Source organism: Molothrus aeneus, chromosome 4, assembly GCF_037042795.1.
Source record: "Molothrus aeneus isolate 106 chromosome 4, BPBGC_Maene_1.0, whole genome shotgun sequence".
NCBI lineage: Eukaryota > Metazoa > Chordata > Aves > Passeriformes > Icteridae > Molothrus > Molothrus aeneus.
In genome coordinates, this window is record NC_089649.1 from 66,130,172 (window position 1) to 66,141,151 (window position 10,980).

The following is a 10,980-nucleotide window of genomic DNA, read 5'->3' on the forward strand; positions in this document are numbered from 1 at the left end:
CCATCCTCAAGAGTCACTAAACCACCATGAATTCCCGATCTCCATCACAGCAGCAACGCATCAGCCATCTGCCAGCATTAGAATGTCACACACTCCATGGGTAGCATTTACTATTGACTTGGTTTTCCATCATTAGTAGCACATAACATCACATGCTGTTTTCTGTGCTGTGCTTTTCCAGTTATACAATCTCCTCTTTCTCTAAAAGAGAGAAATATGGAAGTTTGCGGTTATAACAGGGTGTGTGCAGGGGGTTTCCTACATTCTGTAAGAAACAGCAAATCTTGTGGCTATTTGCTATTGTTTATACTTCAATAGTAACAAGATATTCCTGTCAGGCCTCTCCCTTTACTGTGTTTGGGGGTGTACGAAGATACCTTGAAACACACCTCCCTTTAAGGCATTTTAAGATGCTACATCCCTGTCTTATTAGAAAATATTAGAAAACATTACATAAAATACACAAGGAAAAGCAAAGAGAAGTTTTTCCCGACGCTTAAATAAAACAGGCCATTTCCCTGCTTCAGAAAGACGCTGCCCTCATCCAGCAGAGCTCTTTTACGTGCATAAAGAACTGGAATCGGTTCCTTCTGCCAGGCCTGTGGAGCATGACCTCGAGCATGGACAATGCCTGGGGCCACGGGCAGGGGCTGCGCGTCCCGGCCGGGCTGGGCTGGGCGGCCGCGGGGTGCGGGCTCGGTCCGGCCCCGGCTGGAACGCGGACGTGGCTTGGCGCTGGCGGCCGGGCAGGCGTGGAGGGGCGGGAGGAGATGGATGGAGGGGCGGGAGGAGATGGATGGAGGGGCGGGGACCATCCGTGCGAGGAGAGGCGGGTCCCGCCACGGCGGCCCTGCCAGCCCGGCAGCGCCCGCGCCGCGCATCCGGGGGTGCGGCGGGAACTACCGCTGGAGCGGGGGGAACTGCCGCTGGAGCATCCGGGCCTGCGGGGGAACTACAACTGGAGCATCCGGGGCTGCGGGGGAACTACCGCTGGAGCGGCGGGAAGCACCGCTCCCCGCTGGAGCATCCGGGGCTGCGGCGGGAACTACCGCTCCCGGGGACCCCGGCGCCCCACGGGGCGCAGCATGGAGAGCCCCGCGGTGACCTTCACGCTGGCCTACCTGGTGTTCGCCGTGTGCTTCGTGTTCCCGCCCGACGAGGTGCGCTCGGCGGGGCTGACGGTGCAGAGCCTGCTGTCCGCCTGGCTGGGCAGCGAGGACGCGGCCTTCGTGCAGTACCACCTGCGGCGCAGCACCGGCACGCTGCTGGCGCACTCCCTGCTGCCCCTCGGTGAGTAGCGCCCCGGCTTCCCCGGAGTGAGCCCCCGAGCTTTGTAACCAGCGGGCTGCACCGCTGCACATGCACTCACAAAGGAATTGCAGTTTGAGTACAGACTGGGGAATGAGGGGCTGGAGAGCAGTGCCAGGGAAAGGCACCTGGGGCTCCTGGGCAGTGGGAAGTTGAAGGTGAGCCAGCAGTGCCCTGGCAGCCAGGAGGGACATCCCTGTGCCGGGGACATCGGGCCCAGCATGGCCAGCCGGGCAAGGGAGGGATTGTCCCGCTCTGCTCGGGGCTGGGGCGGCCTCACCTCGAGTGCTGGGGCAGCTTTGGGTGCCACAAGATAACAAAAACATGAAACTGTCAGAGAGTGCCCAAAGGAGGGCACGAGGATGGTGAAGGGCCGTGAGGGGAAGCCGTGTGAGGAGAGGCTGAGGGCGCTTGGTCTGTTCAGCCTGGAGGGGACAGAGAGGAGACCTCAGTGCAGTTACAAATTCCTCGTGAGGGGAACAGGAGGGACAGACACTGATCTCTGCTCTGTGGTGACAGTGACAGGAGCCAGGGAATGGCCTGAAGCTGTGTCAGGGGAGGTTTGTGTGGGATATCAGGAAAAGGTTCTGCCCCCAGAGGGTGGCTGGGCACTGACTCCAGCCTGATGGAGTTCAAGGGGTGTTTGGACAATGCTCTCATGCACATGGTGTGACTCCTGGGGTGTCCTGTGCAGGGCTAAGTGTTGGACTTGATGATCCTTGTGAGTCCCTTCCAGTGCATCATCTTCTGTGATTTAACCAAGGAATGCAAATCGGCTTCCTTTAGCCATATAATTCTCCTAAAACTAAGTGGCATCTCACAGGTAATTTTTTTTAACAACCAAATTCAGATGGCTTTCCTTTAGGTATATAATTCTGGTAAAAGTCATTGATGCCTAAGAATTTACCTCAGCTTGCTTGAGACAAGAGGCTTGACTTTGAAGTCATCCAGAAATACAATACCTCTCTTGGAGGTGAGCTCACTGGTTAGATAACCATATGATTCAAGGGTATCTCTTTTGCAGATATTTAATTGTTTTCTGAAAATAAGTTCTTTTTTACCTTGCAGGTTATTACCTTGGTATGTGCTTTGCTGCACCTGAAAAACATCTTTGTTTTTTCTACCTGGCTTCAAAAGAGTGGAAAACTTTCTTCTTCTTCGCCGTTCTCCTCCCAGCAATCACCAGTGCCCTGGCATATTACTGGTCACGGAAAGGTTGGAATAATCATCCACTAGCCCGGACACTCGCTGTTCACGCCCTCCCACAGTCAGGCTGGAGGGCAGTAGCTTCTTCCATCAACACAGAATTCAGGAGAATCGACAAATTTGCTACCGGAGCACCAGGAGCCAGGGTGATCGTCACGGACACGTGGGTGATTAAAGTGACCACCTACTGTTTACATGTTGCCCAGCAGCAGGACATTCACTTGACGGTGACAGACTCCAGACAGCACGAGCTCACCCCAGACTCCAACGTGCCCGTGCAGTTCCTCACCATCCGCGTTGCCAGCGTTAATCCCTACGTCAAGGCATTCGATATCCGGTAAAACGACTGCTAAACCTGTTATGTTACGTGGGTGCTGTTTTGATGGTGCTGAGGGAGCACTTCTGTGACCAATCTGGAGACTCATCCCTTCCTTTCTGGTCCCTGCCTGGTGTTCAGGGCTGCTGTATGTGCATTTCTGCCATGCAGTGCAGGGAAGGTTGTTTAGTGCAACACTGAATACACAACGGATAAACAAAGGGATTGGCCTCTTTGATCCATTCTTAGGGAGAGGATTGTGCTGGATGCAGAAAGAAGTAACTGGATAAAATTAGGTGAGAGATGGAGAACAGGAATGAAAGGTAGATTTTTTAGTCTTTTAAATTTTGGGTGAGGAGAAATAGCTATTTGTCTAAAACTGTTGTTCATCCACGACTTTGGATTTTCCCTCTGCTCACAATTTCATCACTGCTCAGAAGAGCTCTCACTGAGCTACTGCAAGCCAACTGCCCCTAAAACAAGGAAGAAATGTTGGTCCCTTTCTGACTTAGGTGTTCTCATAACAATAAATCATAACAATTGTGAACTGTGAGGGCTTGTTTTGCAAGGGCCCATGCTGTTTATCTCATCGGTCTCTGTGTAACCAGGCTTAAGTACAAGTTTGGCAGAAACCTCTGAGTAGAAGGATGCTCAAGTCTTTGGTGTTGTGTTATTAAAAGCCATCTTAGTGCTCCTAAAATTACATTTGAAAAGGTGTGTTTTTGCTGTAAATTTGTATGTCAGGAGCATTTATTAGGTAATTAAAAGCATGCAGATCACCAGACTTGTAGGTGTGCAATGGGACAAGCACGAGGAAGGCAAAGAGGTGATTATAGTAGAGATCCAGGTGAACAGAACTCAGAACAAGAGGGTGGTTAAGGTAAGCATGACAATGCTAAGAAAAGAGACTTTTGTAGACCTGTGACAGTGATGACCAAATTAGTATTAAACAACTAATGATTTTCTTCTGCAAGCCCTTCAGTGCCAGAATACACCACAGCTGAGAAAAACATGACTTGTTTGACAATTCCTTTTATGGAAAAAAAGTCCTAAGCCCAAACTGTATTTTGTGACTAAACAGATTAGCATCAAGAACAGTGTTTAAAAGCTGTTCTAATAAGATGTCAGTGATAGTAAATCTCTGCTAGAATGTAGCAGAATCATACAGGGTCATTGTATATATCCAGAATCAAATATAGTGAGGTGTTTCTGGAAGAAAAATGCTTTTGTGCAGGTGGGCCACATTTCTCTGCATGTTCAGTGTGAATTGTTCCTCTGGTTATAAATGTCTCTGATTTGTATGGACAGCATCTGTTAAGTGACATTATCCTGTAGCAGTAAAAACTAAGCCAGCCTTGCATTGTGCTGGTCTCTGGGAATTCAGAGAGTGGTAGGAAAATGAGGGCAGTCTTCCAGGGACTTCTCCCTGAAAGCTGTTTAATGAGTGGAAACATTGAACTGGAGAGTTTTGACACTACAGTTCAGAACTCTTAAAAAAGGGATGACAACAGGAATATATCACTGTAGGATTTGTGTGAGGTCTCAGGTGCCACTTGAGTGCTGTGGACATCACTTAAATTTAATTTACAGAAGCAGCTGGTGTGAAACACAGCTTGCTGCAGCCTTAAATCAGCAGTGGTTTGTGACCTTTGTGAAATTTCTGTGATTTAGATTGTATCATAAAATCACAGAACCTGATAGATTGACATTCCTCTGCTACTTGTGTAGAACTGTATCACCTTGTGATGCCTGCTGCATGATACAACTAATTTCTCTTAATTAAATTCCTCAGGAGTTTATAATTGAGAATTTAGATATTGTCTAAGTAAATAGGCATTAAAAAGGTGACAGAAATGGTGCAAACAGCACTGTGCAGTTAATGCATGATTTACATACCTACATGGCTTTTTGTTGATGCTGATTACTTCAAAATCCTTTGGTTTTGTATGATGTTTTAGCTGATCTCTGACATACCCTGCTGGCAATCTTACACAGATATGAATGAGGACAGCACGTTCTGTTGACCACGTTGTGCCAAAACCAATAACTAAATAGCAGAAGAAAACAAGAAAACACAATTCTGTGTATTTATTCTGACTAATAAGTACCAGCTTTCCTGTGGATTCACTTCAGATGTTAACCTCTGCAAGGTACTATCAAGGTATTTGGGTGGATAATCATGGTAACATTTTGCTCCATCTTCTCTTCTTCAGGTTGAACTCCACAGAGTATGGGGAGCTCCGGGAGAAGCTCCGTGCTCCTATCAGCAATGCAGCTAATGTTGTGATCCATCAAAGCCTTAGTGATTTGTTTTTAGAAACCTTTACATCTCTGGTGGAAATAAACCAGACATACCACGTTCCAAGCACTCAGGTGAAACTTTCTATCCATGTGAGACTGTAACAATTATACTTTCAGTATAGATGAACCTGTGATTACTGTGTAAATGATAAATGTTTACCTAGGGCTATCTCCAGTGAATTATTAAGAGAATTCATGGTTGTGAGGTTAAAAAAAAAGGTTTTATTAAAAATATGGATTAAATAACAAATTATGATTAAATTATATTTATCATGTGATTACTGCTTAATAATCCTCATTTAATAATTAAGCAGTATTCAGTCAGTAATTAAATGGTAATTGAACAGCAGTTAAACACCCTGCTACTCTCTACATTTCTAATAATTCAGCTAGCTTGCATAAAATATGTTTGAGATCTAATATAAACTGTTACTCTCCTTTCTGTAGATAACAGATACCAAGTAAGGGATACTAAGTCAGGTCTCCTACCTACCTGAGGCTGCCCTACAGGAGAGCTCTATGGGCTTGGGAGCTGCAGTCACTTACTTAGAGTGTGACTGGTGGTTAAAGTGCCCCTGGCTGTGGGTACAGCTGTAGGACTTAGAGTTTCATCTTGTGGTACTGATAAGCCCCTGAGAAGACATGACCTAGATTCCTTAACTTCTGAGAAGATACAGCCAAGCACAATTTCTTAGGGTGTGCACAGCCAAGGCTGGCTCCAGTCAGGCATCCTAGTCAATGATGCCAGGAACCCAAGTGCTCTTTGCTCAGTCAGGGTGATGCTTCCTTCACAAATGCTCACCTGCTGTGTCAGTAAACTCATCATAAACCTTAACTCTGGCTGCTACTTCTGTTCCTGCTACGAGGAACAAACTGTATTGTGAGCATTATGGTTTTGAGACATGAGAAATGACATTGTGAAATAAAGTCCCCTGTAATAATTGCTACTAAAATGTTACATGAACACATTTGGAAATGATGACCTTGCACTTGCAGAAGTGCAGGGTCATCATTTATGGGGAGCCAGAGCCACAGCTGCTGTTGCTGTTCTTTAGGCAGTTTGCTCCAATACAGCTTGCTTTTCTAGACAGCCAGGTTTTGCTGGATCTACTGCTGAAATAAACTATTGATTCTTAATTGGGGTTTGCTTTGGTTATAATTATTATGGCTATTAGTATACAGTGTTAATTATAACAGCACAGAGTCCTACTTCCAGTAATAGTCACAGAGACCTGGTCATTATTATACTTGTGCAGCAGCTGAAGTGTGACTGCAGCACTGTCCAGTGTATCAGAGGGAACCAATTAAACCAGTACTGGTGACCCTGCAGGGAGTCTGTGCCCACTGGTTCAGCTCATGGAGTGAGGGGTTGGTATCTTTGGCAGTGTTGTGCAGCTTATATGGTTTGTGAGCTAGCTAAAATAAAACTGGATCAGGTGTGTCTGCACATTATGTTGTGTGTGTGATTGCACTGCCAGCAAAAAGAGATGGTCACAGTAAAGAGAATATACTAAAGCTGCTTTCTTGCAGAGCATTTAATTTGTGACACATTTAAGTGGCAGCTGAGCTACTGAACTTGGGTTTGACATTGGGTGATAAATTACATCACAGATGATGATAAGGATGTTAAAAATACAATATTGAATTTTTCCCTATTCTGAAGCTCCATTAATATTTTTTAAAGTTAGTTAATCTTTCTGTGATAGAATTTTTCTGTGATAGAATTTTTCCTGCTTAAAAGCTAAGACCTAATTTCACAAGTTAAATCTGAGTAGCTTTTGTTCATCTGGATCTGCTCCACAGCCCAGCTCACAGGGCAGCTGAGCAGGCACTTGAGCTGACAAGGGAAGAGTCATTGGAGATGGGAACTAGAGACCACATAGAGAGCTGATTTTTGTTCTACCAGGAGCATTTTGAACAGATTCAGGTCTCTGTGCCTATTCAGTGTGCTGTCTTTTGAGCTTTGTCAAGTTCTTGGACAGCTGGAAGATGTGGGAAATGCTAATAATTGTTTATTAATTGTAAAACACTTCATAGCAAGATGTTGTCCCCATAGGCAACTGCAAGTTCATGTGGCATTATTAACTGTGGGCAAAATCAGTTATTCCAATTTTATCCAAAAAAAATTAAGTACATTTCTGGACCTTCAGGTTGAGCATCCTTGTGTTCAGTACAGCCCTGGTTTCCTCATTTATGCCTCTTACTTAGATGGAAGATAGGAACAGCCATTTGCTGATTCAGTGTTTAAGGTTTGTTTTCCTTACTTTATACTGGTCCATTTTTCGAAAAACGGCTTGAATGACAAAGCTGGCTGCTTAGCTTGCTGTGGCTGCTGGAAGCTCTTCAGAGAGTGAAAGAACATTTATTTTTCAGTCATTTATGCTTAATCATTAGTGTCATGCAGCAGTTCTGAGTTTTCTGTTCAGAGACGAGCTTTGCTGTCATTTGTTAGAGAGCATTCTAGTAAAACCATTTGATACCCTGTGGTGGGGCAGTCCTGCCACAGATGATTTTCTAAAAGCCTTTAGAAAAGCAGTAACAGGAACCATTCTGTGCAGTTCACAACTTTGATGGTTTTTCTCCTCCCTCAGGAGCTGGAGCCATGCATAGGCTGTATGCAGACTATTGCCAACATCAAGCTCATCAAGAACTGCCAGGAGCCCAACGAGGGGGAGTGCCAGCAGTGCTACTGCCGGCCCATGTGGTGCCTCACCTGCATGGGCAAGTGGTTTGCCAGCAGGCAGGACCAGCAGCACCCAGAGACCTGGCTGTCGAGCCAAGTGCCTTGCCCGACTTGCCGAGCCAAGTTTTGCATTCTAGATGTTTGCCTAATACGATGAGTAGTAACTTGGGTATGTTTTAACTTTTTTAAATTTGACTGTGTTTCATAGTGGGTTTGGTTTAAGGCCTGCTAGATCTGTTTCTGAGACTTCATGTTCGACCAGGGTACAAACTCTAAACGTTTCTTTTACAGTGTTGAAAACGGACGTAAATCTTTTCAGTTCCTTTCCACTTTTACCTTATCTGGATTTTACTCACACGATGTCAGCTTCTGGATTTTAATTTTGTTTAAACCCCTGTTTTCCTTTCTTACCTTTTGGATGGAATAAGGTTATCGTATATTTGCAGTACCGTTGTTTTTTCAGGTTTTAACATAGGTTAAATTCTTTCTATTTTTAAATTTAACTTGGGTTTTGATTTTTTAATAAAGGGCTAACTGAGAAAATTGCTTTGGTTAGACTTCATTGATACTTTTGTTATTCTTTAATCCAGTTGTAAAGTTATTATTAATCTTTGCAGTTGTTTTTCAAACAAGTGCACCAGTTGTGTTCCTTCAGCTGGAAGGAGCTACTTTCACTACATCTACCACAAAGGGTTGCTGTAGGCTGAGAAATGTAATCCCTGAAGATTTACAAGTCCTGTATGGACCTTTTATTCCAATAATTTGCCTCTAGCATACCTTTTGATGGATGACTTTATTGAAAACAGAAAGGATTTGTCAACCCATTTACCTCCACTGCTAATACATGGTTAAAATCTGTTGGTTTCCAGGAGCTACATTGCTTAGGGTTTCAATGTTCTTTAGGTGATTGGACTTTTTTTTACATACATTTGAAGAGCGTGCAGCAAACATCTGAGCTTTAATTTGTAAATTAATATCACAGGTGGGACAAATAGAGAAAGAAATACTTTAAAGCTTTGGTCTACAAGAATAAAAGCTCTTAATACCTTCCACCTGAATAATCACAAGGATCTCACCAGTAAATCATGGGCAGAGGTGGCATGCCAGTGCTTACATGACAACCTCTTGATTACCATGACAGGCAACTGGTTTGAGCAGGATCAGATGGCAGGATGTAAAAATGGTACAAGTAGTGGAAGCACAGCTGTGAAACATTTCATGAGTCTTAGCTGAGCTACAGGTGGTGAATGCACCTACCTGCACTTGCAACCAGCCAGGAAATGGTTACAAATGTGGCTGCAAGCAAGAATTCATAGAGGGGTAAGGAACTGAAGACAGGTCCAACAGCATTGCTTGAAAACTAACATTTAATTGGTGGTGTTGGATTTTAACTTTGGAATTTTTAAATAATATTCATTTGTAAAAATCCAAACTGGTTGAGCTAAAGAACACTTATTGCTTCAGCATATCTCAGTTGCTTTATATACAACATCTACTATGCAATTAAGTAAATTACCTGTTAATAACAGTGGCTTCTCTGTTTTCCATTACCTGCTGTTTTGGATTTTATGGATGTACAGAGTGAAAATTTGACACTGAGACAGGTTGTGTGGATTTATCTCTCTTTCCCAAAGAGATCTTCAGTGGCATGTTACTCTTCATCTGAATAGAATTAAATGGAGTTCTGGAGTTTCAGGCAGATTTGTTGCTAAGTCTGAAAACTAATAAAAAAATCTAGAAGTCAATTAGTAATTGAATTTAAAATATTTCCTTAGTACTTCTGTGGGAAAGTTATTTCCAGATTTAAAATGGTCTCTGCAGGATTTTTTAACCTTTGGAAGGTTCTTGCAGGGCAGGGTGGTGTGTCTGACATGCACCTATCACTACACAACAGCCTTCACAAATAAGCATTTTGTAACATTTGCTTCTGAAAAGTTTACATAATGTGTCACCAATACAAGGGATGTGGTCCTTGAAATAGTTGCAGAAGAGAGGGTATGATTTTGGAGCTGTGGTTTTGCCACCCCCATTCAGTTCCTACAGCACTTTGCCTGTTCAGAATAAAAATATTTGTTGTAAAGAATGTAAGGCTAAAATCATAAAGGCCTTGAGAATCTCAGATGCTGGTAGTTGCAGATGGTTTTATAGACTAAAGCCAGGTCAGTTGCCAATAGTATCTCATGTAATAAAAGCTTTAAATTCCTAATTTCTACTGCAGTGGAATCTACTCTGAGTTGACTGGAAGTTTTCACTTCAGTGGAATTTTGCTTTTGTTCATCCTACCTCTTTTGTCAATATAAAAGTACAACAGAGTAACAGTCATTAGTGTTTTATACCCTTGCATCTTTTAATGCACAGAAGTGCCTCTTAAAAAACTTAGTAATAATTACCAAAACAAAATTATGATTTATGTTAATGATAGTACTTGACTTATATTCCTTAAAACAAGTAGTTTTCCCCAAGTAAATTCTCAAAGTAATCTGACATGCCTCTGACATTTGTGAGCTTCTTAAAAGCTGTGTTAGAGAAACAACTTGGTAAAACTCCAAATGAACATGAAAATAATAGAGTCCAAAAATAGGCATTTTTCAATGTGATAGCTTCAGGTTATCATCCAAAGAGCCACAGGGCCATTTCTTTAAGGTCCCTTCCAACTCAAACCTTTCTCTGATATTGTAAAACTTGCTAGACTGCAGCTAAGCACCATTCCATTCAGGACAAACCTCAGTAAGACTGAGGTTCTCAGTGCCATTTTTAAATTTTAAATTTTTAAATTTTAAATGTTTGTGGACTTTGAGCTGTTTAAGGAGTTGAGATAGAAATACTCAAGCTCTTACATGGATTACAAGACATTTTCTTCCAAAGACATCCTGCAGGATTTCTCATTTGTGGTTTTTGGGGTTGGTGGGGTTTTTTGCTAGATAGCTTGCCTGTTTAAAATGAGCAGTATTATTTGGATAGCCCTTAGGGAAAAGGCTTAATGAATCCATGCAGTTATTGTTAAAACCCTTTGAAGAGCTCAATAAAAATACAGTCAGTTCTTTGTAAGACGTCTGGCTTTAATTTTAAAGTTATGTTTACCAGGTAAAACTTTATATGAGTGGAAATCAGTCTGGCTTATCTGTATGCAGTGTCTTACCTGAGAACATGGGAATAAATACAAATA

At 43.2% G+C, this 10,980-nt stretch overlaps 1 protein-coding gene across 1 annotated transcript; it reads left to right on the top strand.

The window, feature by feature from the left end:
• The first annotated feature begins 928 nt into the window (after nt 1-928).
• TMEM129 (transmembrane protein 129, E3 ubiquitin ligase) lies at nt 929-10,862 on the top strand. The gene is made up of 4 exons (XM_066549226.1): nt 929-1,290; nt 2,377-2,851; nt 5,044-5,203; nt 7,723-10,862. Exons 1-4 carry the CDS (start codon nt 1,086-1,088, stop codon nt 7,969-7,971), a joined length of 1,089 nt encoding a protein of 362 aa, XP_066405323.1. The 5' UTR covers nt 929-1,085; the 3' UTR covers nt 7,972-10,862.
• Nucleotides 10,863-10,980: the final 118 nt, after the last annotated feature.